We start from the raw sequence: 19,747 nt of genomic DNA, 5'->3' as shown, positions 1-19,747 counted from the left end.
CAGCATGGCCCAGACGCTGCTGGTAAGGAACAATGATTCCCTGCTACCCCCCTGAGAGCTCAAAGCCTGGGGGCCTTCCCAAGAAGAGTGGGGCGAGCACCGGGGCTGGGAAAGCCAGGCATGTTCAGCATGAGAATGGGCTTCCTTTGAGAATGGAAGATGAGCTTGTCCCAGTGAGTGTGCAGGGGAGGGTGGGGGGGTCAGGCCAGATTCCGATGCTGCCGTAAATCAGGGACAATTCCACTGGCGCTATACTGGGTATAAGAGAGGAGAGTCAGAGCTGCAGGTCTAGTGGTATGCTAGCATCCTTGGCGGGACATCATCTGTCCTCACTTGCGCCCTACACAGCCCTATTTCAGCCTCATCTACAGTGGGGAAGGCCCTGATTCCTGCCATCAACACATGGCAAAGTCCCGCGGAGTACAAGCAAAGCCTTGATTTGCACTGGTGGAACTTACCCCTGCTTACGCTTGGTCAGAGGGTGGGCTAATCCCAATGTAGACAAGACCAGTGCATTGCTCCCACTCCCAGGGTGCATCCAGACAACTGAATGGTTACTGACACACAGGACCCAGTCACGATACCCTAGAAGGGCTAAAGGCATAATCCAAAGCTCACTGAAATCAATAGGCATCTTTCCATTAACTCCAGTGGGCTCTGGATCAGACCTTTAAAAGGTCAATCTGGGTAGGCGCAGATTTGGTTTGCTGGGAATTGCCTCCTTAAAGCAGCTTTGAGGGGTGTGCAAAATATTCACAACAGGTGACACTGCACATTTCAGCTCAACTCCAGTGGGGATCCCAAGGGTAGCTGAGAAGCCCGGGGAGATGCCAGCAGAGGCCACACCCAGCCTCCATAAACCCATTTTGATGTCCCTAGCTTCAGAGTTTTTTTCCCCCAGCAGCAAATAAATGGATTGAGAGACACATGTGAATCTGGTCACCCTTTGTAAAGCACCTGTATAAAAATAATAAAACAGCTCTGGTCCGAGCTGGCCAGATGATGGTTACTATTTGCGTTGCCAAACAGAACTGAAATTCCTCCCCTTAGAACTCAGGTGCTTCCCTCGGTGGCATTTCCATGACCTTGCAGAATGGCCTGGCAAAGGGAAGTCATGTCACTTGCAGCCAGAGAAACTCCACCCATGTGCCCAGACTGAATTCACAATTGGGTTTGGACCCAAAGCCCAGTGAGGTCAGTGGGAAGACCCCTGTCTGCTCTTCGGGGCAGGCCCTTGGTTTGCAGTTGTTCTGCCACTCAGGAGAAAGGTTTCTGCCCTTTGTAAGTGTCTGGATCATGTTAATAGAAACGTCCCCACATCCCTGCCCCTCACCCTCCACCCCAGTTTCTGCAGAGCATTAAAGGGGTTGGGTTTGCTGGAGCATGTGTACGTGTGAGTGAAATAAACATGCTTCTCTTAAAGTTGCAGTGAGCAAAAGCCTCCCTAGCCAAAACACTACTGTGTAGTTCAGCAGCAAACCCTGTCTAGCGCTAGCAGGTCTCAGCTTGGCCGTCTCTATATGACACTCAGCGATGAGCAGTGGTGCAAGGAATTACCACAATCGTTTGCCTTGAAATATCTGGGAGGTGCTAATTGTTGTGATTGCCTGATCCTATGAGATCCTGAGCGCGTCTGACAAGGTGCTGAGCATCTCAACCGCCCATTAGGACAGGACTGGGCCGCAAACGAGTGAGGATGATTAATCAGATGGGGCCCACTGACAGCAATGAGAACAGGTCATCTTACCCGGCACAGCATTCATTGGCATAATTAAGCCACCTCCAATGAGCAGCAGTAGCTATGGCGGCAGGAGAGCTTCTCCTGCCAACACAGCACTGTGCAAACAAGTGCTTTTGCTGGCAAAACCTGTCTCTCTCAGGAGGAGGCCTTTTCACACCTCTGAGCAACAACAGTTTTACTGACATAAGTGCTAATGTAGATGTGGCCGAAATGTCCTGTACCGGCTGCATGTGTGGTCTGAGCTGTGAAGGTTCATGGTGTTTACTTAGTGTTTCCTTCCTGCCCTGTTGCTGAGGTGCATATTCCTGGAACCAACGCCCTGAGACAGAAGATTTCTGGTGCCAAAGAATTAACGTACCTTCATGAAAATAAGTAGAAGATTACTTGAAGTCAGGATGCACCCCTGCCTTTCAAGTTTCTTTCCCACATGACCCTTTTACCAGAGAGGGTCAAACTCTCCAGCCAGTGTCCCTTGGGCCTCAGGTCAGGATCGCTGATAGAGTTTCATGACATTTGCATCATGGAGTTTTTTCCACACCGTTCGCTCCAGATCAAAGTCGTGATTGGTGTAAAAGATCAGACGTTTCCACTCCTTGTCGTAATAGTGATCTGAGTACTTCTGGTAGCCATCTGTGATGAAGCCATAGGCACTCACCTGGAAAAGCCAGAAGGGTCCAGTGGGTTAGAGGGCTTCAGAAATGGGGAAGTCAAGGGGTGGCGGGGAAAGAGAGCTGGGCAGGCATGGCTATCACAGAAGGGAGCTGTTTCCAAATGGAGAGGTAAGTCTGGGGGCCCTGCAACTGGGGCAAGGGGCTGTTTGCCTCCCACATTGCTAGATGTAGGGTTCCAGCCAGACCAAGTTAGGAACTTTCACTCCAAAGAATGTCCTTCTGCTCTCACACCAACTCCTTGGAAGTCAGGGGAGTTACGGTCCCAGCCACACAAGAGGAGGAGCGGGTCAGGTCTTAACCCATAGGGGCATTTTTGCCATTTGTCTTATCCCCAAGTCACTGGGACACTCAGACTCTCTGTCCCAGGTCAGTCTGCAATGTAGTTCCTTAACTGGCCAACACGGGTGCTGATGCATGATGGGTACCAGGCCCCTTCATCCCATTCCTTCCCTGCTCCTTCAGCATACCCAGAGGCTGAGTGCCCTTCTCATGGGTCTGTCAGAAGCATGATCTCAATCCACCAGCTAAAGGCTATGGGACACTGCCTTTTGCCCATCCCAGGCAGTGTGGTGGAGATCAGCAGCCCCATGGAGTCCTTACCCGGTCACAGAGATGGAGGGCAGTCAGCAGTAAGAAGGCCCCTGTGGTGGGTCTGTACAGTGCCCAGTAGGACTTATCCAGACTTTTGGATCTTAGAAACCTGCAGCAGGACATAAGGAGGAGGAGCTTGGTCTCCAGGTGTGATGGCTTGATTTTGAGGCAGCCTGTCCACCCCATGAGTCTGATGCATGACGCACACATTCTGAAGGCCCGTGCTACCCACAGTACATTGGGCATTTCAACATTGAGATACGGGTCGGCCAACCTTTGATTGGGGTTTGATCCAGTGCTTAATCTGTGCCAGGGCTGAGCCTTGGCACCTCTAGGCTTGGCAGTTCATAGCCCCAGCACCTCTGGGGGCTTCGCAGTTCATAGCCCCGGCACCTCTGGGCTTGCCACATCAGTTATGAAAGTAAAAAATTGTTTGAGCCCCAGGACCTCTTTCATTACAAATTAAGCACTGATTTGATCCAGCCACAAAATCAGAAAAGTTGGGGATCTCTGTCACCCACATGCACTTCCACCCCTCTGAGATGCTACACTCCCAGATGCAGATTTAGGTTTCCTAGGGTCCTGGGACAGAGTAAGTGAGTGGCCCCCTCCACACCCCTTCCGCCTACAGTCCTGCCCCCATTCTGCCTGCAGCCCCGCCCATAGCCCCCACCCCTTTGTGCCTCTTCTCCCAGGCCCCGTCCCTGTGCCACCCAGGGTCCCCCCCCACTGTGGCCCCCAACCTGTTTGCTCCTTTTTGCCCCACCCCTCACCTTCACTGTGGCCCCCATGACTGGAGACGCTCTGTCCCTGTGACACACCAGGGCCACAGCAGGGAGAGTGAGAGCTCCTCCAGTCCCAGGGCCGCAGCGGGGATCCAGGTGCTGGGGCTTCCCCCGCCACTCCACATGCTTCTGCAGGGGACCAGGGTTGGAGCACTGGGGCTTCTCCTGCCCCGCCTGCTTGGCAGGGGGAGTGCTGGGTCTTCCCCTGCCGCCCCGTGGCTTCTGCCAGGGATAAGGTTGGAGGCAGAGGGGAGCACTGTTCTTCCCCTGCTGTCCCACACCTTCTGCCAGGGATGGGGTCGGAGTGGAGTGTGCTGGGTCTTCCTGTATCCCACGGCTTCTGCTGGGGAGCAGGGTTGGGATGCGGGGGCTTCCCACTGGTGGCTGAATTTTTTTCTGGGGGCCCCCAGTTGGCTAGTGCCCCCAAGCATGGGCCCTGTGACTAATCCGCCGCTATACACTCCAACATCTTGACTCATCCTGAACCTGGGCTCTGAATTACTCCCCCAGGTGCCTAACAGAACCCACCCTCCTTCCCCTGCCCAGAGGGGTGGGGTATTTGTCCTGAAGATTGGGTGAATGAATAGCTCCATGATGCATGGAGTCCCATCAGGAAGTACCACCTCTGAAAACAACATGGGACTGCCAGGCATGGCTGATTGGCTGCCACAGTGGTGCCCCATCCATCAGAAATACTGGTTTTGCGGGGCTGGTATCTAAGTTGGTCTCATCCATGACAGTATGATGCACACACACATAGGGAGTCCCCTCGATAGCATTTACGGGGCGTTGCACGGGTCAGGTATCCCATGAGCCCATTCACTTGTAGAATGCAAAGAGCAGCTGTAGAAGAGGCTCAGAGAAGGGGAATGAAAGCTGTTGGGGGCCTGCGTGTTTTGTGTAATGATGCAGTGATCAGAGACACAAAGTAGGAAACAATCAAGCCCTCACACTCTTTAGCTTGGAAAGGAGCAGACCACGGCAAATCACTTTGTAGGTTTCTAAAAATGTTTAGACAATTATAAAAAAATAGCAGTGGGAATCGCACTAGTTAGGGTAGTAATAAAAAATTATCCACCCTCATCCTTCAGGACAAAGAATGCTGGCAGGGTCAGGAAGAAAGTTCATTTTAGGGGGTTTATGATTTCCACTGAAAATACCTAGCACTGGCCCCTGACAAAGGCAGGACACTGGACAATTTGGCCCTGATCCTGCAACTTGACCTCAGAGGAACGCTGCGTGGGTGCAGGGGTTCCACCCACACTGATCTGTTGGCAGGATCGGGGCCTTAATTGGTTCTGATGGGGCAAATTCAATACTCTTTTCTCTTGTATGTTGAAAAACAAACTGCCCTGCAGTCATTCCCTCTCCACCTCTCAGCTTCTTATGGGTGAAATCCACCCCTTGGCAGAGGGCCAGCATGAGGGCTAGATGCCACTGAAGTTCTGCTTAAACATTGCTTGTGTTTGCTGTCTGCATGGGGGTGAATTTCACCCCTGTGTGATTGGGGTTGTGAGGAAGAGGGTGGGGATGAAAGAACGAAGACGACGGAATCCAGCAAGCAGCCTTTCAGAGACAGCCTGACAGTTGGCGTTCACCATGGCAAATAACCCCCTGCTACTGACCTGTTTTTCATGTATCTGAGGAAATCAGGGTGAATGACCAGGTAATTGTCCAGACTGAAATCCTTACTGAATCTGTCCCGTGGTCTGGGCCTAAGGAAGGGAATGGAAATAGATTCAGGATAGGTGAGTTCTCTAACCACTCGTTTCACTTTGTGAAAATAATCGTGTCCCATCATGCATGCTGCTAAGAGCTGAAACAGATAGAAATGATGCTAACTTATTCTGGAGCATTTCCCAGAACAGCACAAAATCTTCACCTTCTTGGAGCTTTATAATATAAGCAATTTGGGGCAAAGGACATCTTTTCATGGTATGCGTGTATTAAAGCAATGGAGCCCTGGTCCCTCAATGGGGGATAAAGGACTAAATAACAACAATAAAGAGGTGCCCATAATGGGTTTTTCGTTTCACCGGCAGTTTTGAAAAGCTCAAAGAAAAAAATTCAGATAGTGTCAAACTGAAACTGAATTTTTTTAGAATTTCAATGCATCAAAAAGTTTATAAAAATACTAGTTTGGGGTTGAATACAATGTTTAGTTTGACCCAAAAGGAAATGGTTCATGTTAATATTTTCCCCCTTTCAGTTAAAATAAATAAATGACTATGGCTAAAGATTAATTCAAATAAAAAAGGCAAAACATTTCTTTTTGAAAACGTCAAAAAAAATGAAACAAAATGTTTCCATGTGTTTAGATTTTTCCTTTTTTGGTTTTTCATCAACCAAAACAATTTGCCCAAATCTGCACAAACTTGGGAAATATTTTGGTTGACCCAAATCTGCAGGTTTTTTGCTGCAAAGAAGTTTCAGTTGCAAAATTTCACCCAGCTCTAAACAACACATTTCATTCAGGAGAATCACAAAGTATTTTACAAGCCACTGATGCACAGGCTGTAGCATTCAGACACCCATCACTGAAATGCAGCCACTTCTGGGGCAGCACGCGACAGCCCTTCCTGCAGCAATTCACAATGGAGCAGATGGGAAGTCTGACTTCTCCAAATGAAATTACAAAGGGAATTTTTCACATAGCTCTGCACAAAGGGAGGTGAGGCTACAGCAAGCTTCAGTGTTCAAGGACAGGGTCTATGGCAGCCTGTTTTACCCATACTGGTCCAAAAATCCCTTCCTGACATTCTTGTTCAGCAGGAGAGCCTTCAGCCACTCATAATCCCTCGTGCCCTCCAGGAAGTGAAGGTACTTGATCTCCTGGAAAGGAAGAGTTAGTGGCCAACATTAGAGGGAGATGGGCATTAAAAATTAATAGCAAACAAAAGCCGGATTTGCTGGATTTCTTGGGCACAGAGCCAAGGTCAGTTGTTGCTAATTATATCCCCCAGAAACAAATCAGGGGGGTAACTGAGCAGCAAATGGTTAGGTAGCTTGCGTGCATTTACTTGTAAAGAACAGCAAAAGACAGTTTCAGAGTGAAAATGGTTGACACAGGTCTGAGCTCTGATACCACAGTGATGAGCAAGGCATAGGTTCATAAGTAGAGAGGCAGGTGAGAGAAAGGGAAAAGACAGATTAAATCAGATCTATAACTACAGACAGAGAATCATTAACTCAGTAGTTCACACCCTTTGCCAGAACAGGACCCCTTTTCAATACTGGACACTCCCACCATCCACAGATTTCCCTTCCCATTTAGCCACATAGCTAGGGCAGGGTTGTCATACTGACAACTGGAAGAAATTTTTCAGATAAACAGTTTATTTGTTAAAGAATGAAGTCTGGAGTCATTCAAAATTACTCAAGAATTTGACCCAAATTCACAAATAGTTTATGCCAAAACAAAACAAACAAATAAAAAATTAGAAAAGTTTGAATCACTTTGTTTCAACATTTTCAAAATGAAACATTTCAAATTTTCATTTTAAAGCAATGTTTCATTTAGAAATGTAGCTAGATTTATTAAAAAGAACAAACAAACAAAAACCAGTAAAAACCACCCCGAGAGAAAATGAACAAAAACTGTTTCAGGTTGACCAGAAACTAGTTTTGGGGGGGATTTTTGGTTTGGCCCAGAACTGAAAAATCAGTTGTTCGCTCAGCTCTAGTCATGACTCTGATGTCTGTTTCCAACCCCCACACTGACAACCTCTCAAATCAGTTAGATAAAATTAGATTCGATTGAACTGAAAAGTGATCCGAGGCCAACTTCTACCCCGCAGCTTCCACTGGATTTTCCCCAGTAACCCAACCATTGGAGCAGAATTCAGTGCACCAGAGTAACGTGATCTCATACCTCTACAGCAAATTTCATCTCAAAGGTGCCAATACCACTTTACAATGATTCAGCTATGAACACAGATGATGTTATCCACCTCTGGGATGAATTACAGTAGCTGTCTAGCAGCCTACAACAACATTGCCTAGTGCTTTAGAACAGGACGTGAAGAACACTATTTCAAACTGAAATTGCAGAGGGGCGGATAGGTAGATGACATAATCCAGCCATGACACTGGGATTAGTGCCTAGCTCTTGCTAAAATAAATGTAAAGGGGTGTTTAATAACCACAAATGGTCAGGGCCTCAGCCATCCAACATCACATGGCACTCTGCCACCAGGCCACGTCAGGGCTGACTCAGGGGAAAGAGCGACCCAACATAGCTTCTCTACAGCACTTGGGTGTTCCATGAAGACTTTCCATCCAAGTATTGACCCAACCCATCTCCGCTCAGCTAGGAGAGCTGACAAAAAAAGTCACAGCACAAGGTGGTTACAGGCTAAAAACCTCTACCTTGGAGTGATATAGGGCAGAACGGAGTTGCATTAATGCCAACAGCTGGAACAGGTCATGGTCTTGAGTTGGATCCATGCCTTGCTACTGGCCAGGACAGAGGCCATGGAAGTGAGGAGCATAGCAAGCCAGAAGTGCTTTACTTTACTGTGTTGGCTGGCTCAGAGCACTTCCAGAGCACACTGCAAAACTACTGTGAGAGTGACACAGATTAGTGCAGTGCTCAGAACCCTGAGCTTCACCCCCAGCACTCCTAGGCCTTCTCCTCCAAGGTGCCACACTCAGTGGGAGTTAGGGGCCTAAATACTTCTGGGGATCTGGACCCTAGCATCTAAGTTGGACTGGTGCCGCACCAGTTTGGCCACACCTACTTGGAATGACTCAAGTGTGCCTTGCCAGTGTGGATATTTGACTGGGTTAACTTGGGCTCCCCGACCCAGGCGTTCAAACCTGGGCTAACTCTGCTGTGACCTGAGATGCTACCTCTACCCTCTTGCCCTTCACATGGATCAGGATCAGAAACGCAGGCCACAGGCAAAGCAGCACCTTGCCAAGGGCATGTGCACACACGTCATATGCCTGACTTACTTTTCCCATTGGGATCTTGCTGAATTTGCTCCCCAGCGTCACAATAGAGGCCACCAAGGAGTAGGCTGTGAATCCATAGAAGGATGTTTTTGTCCCCACGTCTTTTTCGTAACCTTTGATCACAGCACCACTCACCCTGGGCCAGAAAATTAAACAGAATTGTGAAGTAATCAGCATATTGGTTTAATCACTGGGCTGGCATTCACAGCAGGGCTGGGGGAACTGGTTTGGCCAAAATAATCTTGAACCAAAACTAACAAACCTGAGCCATCAAGGAACCACCTCACACTCTGGGGTGGACAGCCACAATGGGAAATGAATCCAGATGGAAGCTTCCCTGGGGCTCAGAAACATGCTGTTCGCAGGGCCATCCCTACCCAGATGCAAAGTACGCAGCTGCGCAGGGCACCAGGAAATTTGGGGCATCACATTCCTGGTGCCCTGCGCAGCTGTGTGCTGCTCCAGCCCCTGCTCCAGCTCTTCTCGTGGGCCCCTGCCCAGCCCCCACTCCACCCCTTCCCCAAAACTACCACCCCTGTTCCAGCCCCGCCCTGCCCCAGCCCTGCCCCCCTACTCCCCTGAGGACTGCTGCAGGGGTCGGGCCTGCACTCACCGGGCCCAGCCTGCACTCACCGGGCCCAGCCTGCTCCGCTCCACCGGCTCCCAGCTGCGCCACCGGTGAGTGCTGGGGGGTGGTTCCCCCTGCCCCACAAGGCTGGGAACCAGGGGAGCACAGCAGGCTGGGGCCAGGGACCAGCCCGCCACGGAGGCCTGGGACCCCACACAGCCCCCACTTGGACTTCACAGGCCAGTAGCAATGACTTGGAAACATGGTAAAAACATAAATAGAATGAGGAGTACTTGTGGCACCTTAGAGACTAACAAATTTATTTGAGCATAAGCTCATGGTTAAAACATGGCTCTGGAGTTTTTTGTGGGATCATCTCTGTAGAGGGAGTAGAAGGGTGTAGAGGGGAGTGGGGAGATAGAGAAAAGTGCATGAGGGAGACAGGAAAGTAACAGGAAGCTGTGCCTCTTACCGGAACACGTAGTCATGGGAGTCGATCTCCTGGCCCATTCCAGAGTTGTTTAATATCCCCCCGTTCCCCACCACAGCACAGCTGATGCAGGTCGGCCTCTGCCTGCTATTGTTGGCCAGGAGGACCTGCTGGTAGGGGTTGGGTGGCAGCATCATTATGACCTCCTTCACCACTGAAACACAGACAGGTGGTTTCCATCAAGCAGGATGAGTGAATGGTGCATTTTTGGAGAGCTTTTGGGCTGGGAAGGGAACACAGGGAAAGTGCCATATGTGAACTAGCCTGTGGGCCAGCTAGTTTGTTACCCTGTCTCTGACAGCAGCCACACGGGATGCGTCCAGTGGTGAGCTGGAGCCGGTTCGCGGGAATCAGTTGTTAAATTTAGAAGCCATTTTAGAACCGATTGTCCTGCATGGGACAACTGGTAGTAAAAGGGCTTCTAAATTTAACAACCAGTAAGTTGAAGTGACCCAGGAGCATAGCTAAGGGGGAGCAAGGCGAGCGGCCGCTCCCCTTGAGCACATTAACCAAAAGTGGCACCTTAGGCGCCGACCCCGTGGATGCTCCAGCTCCCCGTCCTGCTCCTTGGCCCCAGCTTACCTCCGCTCCATCTCCGCCTCTGCCTCCCTGGGCCTGAGCACGAAGCTGCCGCTTGCTTCTCAGCCCTCCCAGGCTTCCTGCGCAAACAGCTGATTCGCAGGAAGCAGAGGGGGCTGAGAATCAGGCAGCGCGGTAAGGGGGCAGGGAGCATTGGATAGGGAAGGGGAGTTCGGGGGGGCAGTCGGGGGTTGGTGGGTGGATAGGGGTTGGGGCAGTCAGAGGGCAGGGAACAGGGGGGTTCAATGGAAGCAAGGGTCCCGGGGGAACAGTCAGGAAGGACAGGGGGTTGGATGGGGCAGTGGGAGGCAGTCAGGGCAGGCGTTCCAGGGGCAGTCAGGGGACAGGGAGAAGAGATGGTTGGATGGGGCAGGGGTCCCAGGGGGCTATCAGGAATGAGAGGAGGGGTTGGATGGGGCGGCAGGGGGCAGTCAGGAGACAGGGAAAGGGGGTGGATGAGACAAGGGTTGGGGGGGGGGGGGGGTGGGTCAGGGGTCCCAGGGGGGTGTCAAGGAACGCGGGGGGGTGGATGAGGCAGGAGTCCTGGGGGGCGTGGGCTGTCCACAACCCCCTTGTGGGGTGAGGAGTGAACCGGTTGTTAAGATTTTGGCAGCTCATCACAGGATGCGTCACAGGCAATACCGTCACATCTTTTGAATGCAACAGTACATCATGGAGGGAAATTCCTTCCTGATCCCAACTGACTATCAGTTTATGGCCTGGAGCATGAGGGCTGACAGCCCACCTAACTGTTATCCTTACTGCTGCCTTGCCTATTGGTATACTTGCCCATACCTTCTTGGATACTTAATACACTACTTGCTTCAAGAGTCCATCTAATAAAGGAGCCATCAAAAAAACACCATAGTCTTTGCAATGAAAAGAAACCAAGGGCCTGATTCACCACTGCATTACTCTTGTTTGACTTCAGTGGGGTTATATGGGAGTAATGCAGTGGTAAATTAGAGCCCATGCCTCAGGGTCAGCACAAAATTGGGAGCTGATGGAGGGGACTGGCCTGCTCCAGGAGCTGACAAAGAAGTGGAAGACACCTCCCTGTCCCAGCAGCAGGAACCAGTTTTTTTCCCAATGAGGATGTGTCCCAGCTTAGGAGTTCTGTCCCGGCGCTTGGAGTGGGGAGAGGGCACCCTGTGAGCGTCTGGGAGGGAGCAGACCCAGTCCAGCCCAGCTCACCATCCCCCTGCCAGACTCACGTGAGTAATTCAGCTCCATAAAGCCGAACGGCGGTTTGAAATGCTCCAGACGTTCCCACTCGCTGTGGTTGAAGTGTCTCCTGTCTATGAAGAGCGTGATGTTGGGCAGGAAAAGGTCCCTCAGCCAGGCAGACTTGGCGGCTTTGGCCCTCACTGCATCGGGGCAGCGCTAGAAGCACAGAAGATAGGATTGTAAGGAAGCAGACAAGGGTTACGTGATGGCCACCATCTTGGCTGCCACACCAGGGACTGAGCCAGGGCCTTCACGCTGCAGCAGCTAAGTGCCAAGCCCTCCCAGACTCAGGGTGCACTAGAATACCCACCCGGGGCACTTGCTCTTGCCTCAGAAAAATGCCATTATGGTTTTATGATGCAGAGGCTGACCAGGCTTTGCTGAATGCGCTTGCTGACCCCTGCCCAGAACGAGGCCTCCATGGCCTTATGCTCCTCGACACAGAGCTCATGCCATGCACAGCAGGACATCCCCTTGCACCAGCTCTCAATGGCATATCTGCCCAGGCCCCAACCATGCCTCCTTTCCTTGGAGCCACACCCCCTTCACCCTCCCGGTCAGTCACCATGGTGCACACCCCCTTACCTTATGGCTGCTTCCACTGAGTTACACCCCTCCCTGCTTTCTGCATCGCCTCCCACGGTGCAGGCGGCGTGCTGCCAGCTCTGAATGAGCCCATTGTAAAAATCAAAGGTAAAAGCATCACTCCCATCAGTGTGCTTCTACTTGCAATGATCAGGAGTCAACTGTCTGTGTGCAGGAGCAACTGAAACCTGCATCTGATCTGTTCGATCCTCCACCTGCAGTTACAGGCAGAGAGCAGCTGTGGCCTGGCTGATCTTGAGCACCAGCTAAGGATAGGGCTGTTTGCAGCACTGTTCTGTCATCCAACTCGCAGGCCAGCCCTTTCTTATGGAACCCACGCATCTCCTGAGTGTGGTTTTCGGTCCCCTCTACTGGCACCCCTTAGAGATTAATGAGTCTGCTTTACAGCCTTAGCTAAGGGCCATGTGGCTTTTAGCTCATGCAGTAGAGGCCCATGCATTTAGTTTCAGCGGTTCTCTGCTTTGATCCTGCCTGCTGTGTTACACTATTATTACTGATCTGTGTTGTGGCAGCACCTGGGAACCCCAGTCTTAGACCAGGACCCTACTGGGCTAGGCCTGGTACAAACCCAGAACCGAAAGACACGTCCTGCCCCTGCCCCAAAGAATTTACAGTCCCTCTGTAGCTGTGCTACCAGAAATGAAGGAACAACACGCTGCCTCCATCAATGGGACTCACTGCAGCACGAGCTCAATTCCTCCTTTGCAGCAAGTTAGGGCCCTGATCTTATCTTGGCTTAGGAGGCTGCCATAGGCTAGCATTGTAGCAAATCTCACAAGCCGCTGCAGCCCTTCAGGCTGCACTTTGAGCAGCTCAGCAAAGTGAGTGCTGAGTGGCAGGAACAAACCTCCCAAAATCTAGTTACTTCCTGCAGCAAGTTGGCTGTAAGCCCCAAGCTTCTGTCTGCGGCTCCAAACTCCTGAAGTTTTACGGCCTAGTCAAGGATTATTGCAGTACAAAATGGTTTGATTTCTGAGCCTATAGCATTGACTGGAAGATTAACTAAACTCTGCACAAGACAGCGCGCTAGTTAAAGGCACCTTAATGACTTGTAGGACAGCTGCACAAGCCCCGCTGGCATTCGTACTCATCAGTACTTTTCAGATACGCAGGGAAATCATTGTGACGTATCCTTGACTGTGAACGCTGCAGCAGGCGTTATTGGGAAGCTCACAGAGGGCCACAGACACTCACAGCCAGTTGCCTTTGGCTCCCTGAGATTCCCACCACTGCCACCCAGTGGTAGGTCAAGAAACCACAAGGGGGCTGTGTTGAGTCTAATCCATGGGTTGGCTGGAGTTAACACGTCCCCATCCACACAGAATTTGAGTCTGTTACTCAAGCATCACATGAACATAGGAGGAAAACTGGATTGGGCGGATGCCCGGATAGTTCTATGTCTGTGAGATTTTCATCCCTGCTTCTGCACGCTGATAGCATCTACTGTCCGAGGCTCCTCAGACAATTTCACTAGCACTGTGGTCTCACCCCAGCGATGTGAGTTATTGTTATTTGTATTCAGGTAGTGTAACCCACACACCTCTTGAGTGTGGTGTTCTGGCCCATTTGGTAGCACCGAAACCACCTAGAGAGAGAGAGTTAAATGAGTCTGCTCTACAGCCGTAGCTAACAGCCTGTTGGCTTTTAGCTCATGCAGTAGAGGCTCATGCACTAGAAGTCCCCGGTTCAATCCTGCCTGCTGACGACCGGGGTCAGTCAGCATTACAGTAGTACCTAGAGATCAGTGCTGCTAACACCCAGTCAGGCAACCCCTGCCCCCAAAGAGCTTACAGTCTAACTAGTCAAGATAACCAAGAGCGGGAGACAGGAAGACTTATTATCCCCCTTTTACAGATGAGAAAGGTGAAGTGGCTTGCCCAAGGTCACACTGAAAGTCTATGGCAAAGCTAGGCATAGAACCCAGGACTCCTGAACCCTACCATTTAACCGCTATAATCACAAGAGCCTCCTTCTTCTTGAGTTAGGTGAGTATTAAGCCATGTTACAGGTGGGGAAACAGAGGCATTGGACCAGTGGTGCTAAGCACCCACAGCTCGCACTGATTTCAGCTGTACATTCTGAGAAACACCACTGCCTTCCACCAAGGTCAAAATCCAGCCTGGTGCATACCAAAGGCAACGGGGACAGCCATGCTGTGTGCCAGTGCAACACCGACAGACCCTGTTCGTTGGCAGGCGGGCGGGATCAAACCTGGGGCTTTGGGAGCTTAAAGCATTGGCCTCTACAGCATGAGCTAAAAGCCACACCAAACAGACGGAGCTGAGTCAGCCCGGAGCTCACAGCCCTGCCCCCTCAACACACAGCTCTGAGGGGGCTGGGCTCAGGCCCCGCCGGAGTCACGCTGCAGCGCTGTCCGGGGATGCTGCCTAATGCGCTAAGGCTCCAGGAGAGCGGTGGAGGCGGGGGAAAGGAGCTGGGGTGGGAGCCTCAGCTGTTCTCTTGAGGGCCCTTGCGGAGTCCGGGGCCCGGGGCAAATTGCCCCACTTGCCCCCCCCCTCTGGCCGGCCCTGGGCAAAGTGTTGTTTAACCTGGAGTGCTGTTTGGCCTCTAGCATGGGGTTTAATACCCTTTCAGAAGTGCTGTGCCAAGACTTCATTTATTCAACCTAATTTAAGGTATCGCGTGCCAGTAATACATTTTAATGTTTTTAGAAGGTCTCTTTCTATAAGTCTATAATATATAACTAAACAATTGTTGTATGTGAAGTAAATAAGGTTTTTTAAATGTTTAAGAAGCTTTATTTAAAATTAAATTAAAACACGGAGCCCCCTGGCGCAGTGGCCAGGACCTAGGCAATGTGAGGACCGCTGAAAATCAGCTCGCATGCCGCCTTCGGCACACGTGCTATAGGTTACTTACCCCTGCTCTAGGAACTCAGGTCATTCTTTCTCTGCCAGCAGCTGCATGACACTGCTCTAGGCTTGTCACAGCTGCTAAATTCACACAGGGCCAGCGTGGCACAATAGGTGGGTGGGTGATTTCTAGGGGAAAACCCAGTGAAGCAAGATGTGCAAGAGATGGTGAGTCAGTAACAAGTGCTGCTTCTCCCCTGAGACTCACTATCAGAACCTATGCACCCTTAGGGGCTGAGCGATGAGTCATATTTTGGGTGAAATCTAAAATGTGAGGGCCTGACACGTGTGTTCATTAAAGATCCCTTGCCACATTTTGTAAGACTCTGGGGGTGTCATCCCCCATGTGCTGGCCAAAATCCAACGTGAGCAATTAAGTTCTGCCTAGTGAAATTTTGTGTAGTTTTAGCTGAATTAGATGTCCTTAACTTCCTGTCATAAACTGCCACCCAGCGTCACTTTGTGCTGGTCTGCCAGCCACTGCTCTCCACCGCAGAGGTGGCTGCATTGGAACAGTGGGCAACACAATTTCTATGGGGACAAAGTTAATACATTCATTTGGGGATCCATTTGTGACCCAAGAACCCCTTAATAACAACTGGCAAGGCGGGTTACAGGAATATCCTGCTTCTGGTGTGTACATTCTGGGTCACCAAAGAATGTCATGGGAGTTCTTAGTGGTTATTCTTATCATTGTGAAATGTATGTACAGATACTATTGGAGTTATCTCCATATATTGAAAATATGTTTTAAAGTCTGGATCAAGGCAGAGCTGACAAATAGGCTTTTTGTCAGACAAGAGATGTTTATTCACTGGGTGCGGTGTTGTAAAGTAAATAAAGTATTGTCCCATTCACAGTGGATCTCCCATCACCTGTCTATGCTGAATGCTGATGAAAGATAGTAATTTCAGAAAGGAACTAACAGGTAGAAAAATACCGTGGGAGGAAGAGAACTTTATATGGAGATATGCTTCAAAGGTTTGCTGGACTGTATTTGGGGAACAAAAAAGACACCCCAGCATCCTGCACCTAGGAAGTAAATGGGCAGTGTGTTTACATTCATGAAAATGGGATCACAACCAGATTTGGTTGGAAACACTGTAGGAGGCTTTGGATGAGATAAGACTTCTTTAGACAGGAGATTAGCCTGTTAAATTTAGTCTCTATGATTTCATGTGTAACCTTTTGTTTCTCTCACCCTTACTCCTAGGTGCCAACTTTCTAAACACACCCTTGACTGACAAAAGTTTTACCAACGAAAGTGCAGTGTAGACATGGCTGTGTCTACACTGCTACTTTCAGAGCAAAAAGTTTAATCATTCGGGGGGGGGGGTGTTTTTTCACATCCCTGACAGACAACAGTTTTACCAATGAAAAGCGCTGATGCGGACAGTTCTGTGTTGGCGTGAGACACTCTCCCGCTGACAAAGCTACCGCCCCTTATTGGGGGTGGCTTTATTTTGTCGGCAGGAGACAGCTCTCCACCCTGCCAACAAAGAGCAGCTACACTGCGTATCTTACAGCACCACGGCTGTAGCAGCACAGTTGTACAGCTGTAAGGTGCACAGTGTAGACAGCCTGAGTTAACACTGGTAAACTAGGGCCACGTCTAGACTACGCGCCGGATCGGCGCGTTAAAATCTATTGCTCGGGGATCGAAATATCGCGTCTGGTCTGGACGCGATATCTCGATCCCAGAGCGTGCTTAGATCGATTCCAGAACTCCAGCTAGACGACCGGACTTCCGGATTCGACACAGCGAGCCGCACGGATCGATCCCGCGCGGTGAAGACGGGTGAGTAAATCGATTTTAGATATTCGATTTCAGCTACACTATTCTCGTAGCTGAAATTGCGTATCTAAAATCGATTTAATCTCGTAGTGTAGACCTGGCCTAAGTTTCACATTTAGCACCCCTTCAGGATGAATTGGAAGAGTTCTCACATCCTTGGGTGGTACTGTTTCTTTCTTTGTGACTCAATACACAGGCATCTTATTTGTATTGTGATGGCTATCACCACTTCATTACTAGAAGGGACTGAACTGAAACGGGATCTTAATATAATAGTAGCCAGAGCAGTTACGAATCACTTTTAAACCACATGATAAATACATAAGTGCTAAAACCCAGCCATTCTCTTACCTCTCCTGTTTGGCACTGGCACTGACTTCACTGCAAGAAAAAGTACAGATGGATACAACACACGGTTCCAGTAGGGGTGTCCAACTGAACAAAACATAGTTCCAGGTGGCACAAAAACTGAAATTTCTCAGTTTTCTCTCCAAAACAAAATTCAGCCCAAAATGATTTTTTTTTTCCCAGTTTTTCATTTAGTTAGGGTTTGGGTTGTTCTTTTGACCTCCTTGCAAAGATTTTAAAACAAAACTCCCTACATTTCAAAACAAAAATCATTTTGACTTTTTTTTTTTTTTTAATTCTTTTCATTATTTATTTAGATGAAACTGGTTGTTGCATTTTACCGGACCTGGGGAATGGTTTCAGTCACCCTGAAATTGCATTTTTGGGGGGAAGGGAGAAATTAACTCAGCTCTACATGACAGCCTGTCCTATGAGTATGAATTAATTTCAGCGACTAGACTCTTGTGGTCATTAATATTTCCATTCTTCTTACCACAGTTATCAATAATTTCCAAGTGTGGGTGATAAAAGTTAATCTCTGCCTTCTCCAAAGTAATTACAGCCCTGGAGAGGGACACATCTGATGAGATACCAGAGAGTGATGGTCACTGCTCCTGTAAGTGCTTTCTCTGCCAGGGCACTGAGCTAGACCAGGGTTGGCAGGGGAAAGGTTCTGATTTCAACTCCTTCATGGTTCGCCCTGTGGGAGCTCTCTGCATATTTGTTATGAACTGGCAGGACCTGAGAGATGCAGAAAACATGAGTGTGACCAGGGGAGGGAGGGGATGGAGAAGCAGAAGTTAAAGTTAAAAGTCTTGATGTTGCCAGTCTGGATATGGGAGAAACACCTAGCTGCCTTGACGTTCTGTAGACACCAGAATAAGCCCTGAAAACTTGGCATTTGGGTTCATGTTTCTCATGGGCTTTATTGGTTTGCCTCAGGAAGCCATTTATGGGGCTGAAATTACAAGATCTGATCTTCTCATGATCTTTCCACGCACCAAGAACTGAAATGTGGCAAGACCACCAGGTGAGCTAGTGTTTGAGCCCAATACTTACTCACTGGGAAAAACCTATACACAAATACAAATAGGCTCTGAGTCTATCTGATCCCATAGTCCTTCTAAAAATGGAAATATTCCCTTTTCAAATACTCCCTGCTGGGAGACCTACCCGATGCTCCTTTATGATTTGGACTATGCCTCCAGACACAAAGGTGCCAATATTTCAAGCTTATTAATGGGTGGGCAAACAGGGGTCAACCAGGCAGCACACCAGGGCAGAGGGATTTATTTCTGGTGGGATAGAAGAGGGAGGGCGGAAGAATTTTTTTTTTTTTTTTTTTTGGAAAAATAAGGATTGTCCCTCCTAAATATGTACAATTGGCCTGTATCAGAGGCTAATCCCAGGACTGGGCTGGGTAAGGTGTACTAAGGTGAATTATGCTCTCTCTCAGTAGTTAAATAGTAAACTCAATTGTTTTGAATGAAGGTCAAATTCTGCCCTGCCTTACAATCCACACATGCCTCCTTCATCTGAGCTGGGGCATCTCCTGTGCATGCAACTACCTGTCCGTGCCAGAGTCTAATCAAGAAATCCATGAAAATATGTGACTTGGAAAAACTAATGTGGAGGCTAACAAGGAGGTAGGTTTATAGGAGACCATCCAGCTGTATACATGGCCAGAACACATAGTAATCACTTACTGACTGTGAGGATGAGTTGTCCAAGAGATAGCGGTCCTCAAAATCCCACTGAGGCTCAGACTTGAAGTCGGCAATCTTCAGCTTTCTCTTTTCTGTCACTGTAGGAGCCTGAGTTGTGACATTCTGCATTGTGGGAGTGGCCACGTTCCGCACCTGGAGGCTGGGATGAACTTTGCCTTTTGTAGAGGGTCTCAGAGCACTGGGCTTAGTTGACACAGAGGCCTTTTTTGGTTTTGGTTTTGCTTGGTCTTGGTATATGGTCTTTGCATTGGCTCCCTTCCCTGTGAGTGCCGGTGGGGCACTCTTACCCTGCGTTTGTGTCTTATTGGATGCTGATATTACCTTCTTATTCTCTGCTTGCTCCTCTATGGCCTCTCCTTTGTCTGCTGCCATTCTCTTAACCATATCTTGCTCCAGCCTATTGCTGTCTGTGTCCAGCATCACATTTAGTTGGCTTGACGAATCCCCGTGAACGGGCACAGTGTGGAGCTTGTTCTTTTGGATGTCCTTTTCTGGCATCTCTTTGGGATCTTGCAAATAAATGACTGGCCTAAATGTAATCAAAAGAAAGACAAATACAACACATGTACTTCAGCTGAATGAAGCCCCCTCCATCCCCTTTACCACATTAATGGCTCTCTTATCCTCCAAACGTTTTATGACATTAATGAGTACAGCAATTACCCTCTCTAGGGCTCTACTTTTGTAACCTTCACTGAGTCTGCAGGGAATTGTCGTTATGTTTTGCTCAAAGGAGACCTACCTGAACTTGTTTATGATTTAGCCATAAAATGGTTATTCAGCGCCTTGG

At 49.4% G+C, this 19,747-nt stretch overlaps 1 protein-coding gene across 1 annotated transcript; it reads right to left on the bottom strand.

Annotated features, from left to right (window-relative positions):
- Positions 1-1,980: 1,980 nt before the first annotated feature.
- Positions 1,981-19,471, bottom strand: ST6GALNAC1 (ST6 N-acetylgalactosaminide alpha-2,6-sialyltransferase 1). The gene is made up of 8 exons (XM_075071714.1): positions 18,937-19,471; positions 11,596-11,764; positions 9,785-9,956; positions 8,745-8,880; positions 6,517-6,620; positions 5,414-5,503; positions 3,013-3,112; positions 1,981-2,396 (listed from the first exon to the last, which is right to left on the bottom strand). Exons 1-8 carry the CDS (start codon positions 19,453-19,455, stop codon positions 2,226-2,228), a joined length of 1,461 nt encoding a protein of 486 aa, XP_074927815.1. The 5' UTR covers positions 19,456-19,471; the 3' UTR covers positions 1,981-2,225.
- Positions 19,472-19,747: the final 276 nt, after the last annotated feature.

Source organism: Chelonoidis abingdonii, chromosome 13, assembly GCF_003597395.2.
Source record: "Chelonoidis abingdonii isolate Lonesome George chromosome 13, CheloAbing_2.0, whole genome shotgun sequence".
NCBI classification, from domain to species: Eukaryota; Metazoa; Chordata; order Testudines; family Testudinidae; genus Chelonoidis; species Chelonoidis abingdonii.
This window is presented reverse-complemented; position numbering and strand designations above follow the sequence as displayed.

Excerpts from the sequence above, each read along its gene's own strand:
- ST6GALNAC1 (XM_075071714.1), bottom strand. The coding sequence starts at position 19,455 with ATGCCAGAAAAGGACATCCAAAAGAACAAGCTCCACACTGTGCCCGTT. Across the intron at positions 9,957-11,595 it reads TATGGAGCTGAATTACTCAC|TGGTGAAGGAGGTCATAATG; the intron begins GTGAGTCTGGCA and ends TCTGTGTTTCAG. Across the intron at positions 6,621-8,744 it reads GCAAGATCCCAATGGGAAAA|GAGATCAAGTACCTTCACTT; the intron begins GTAAGTCAGGCA and ends CTTCCTTTCCAG.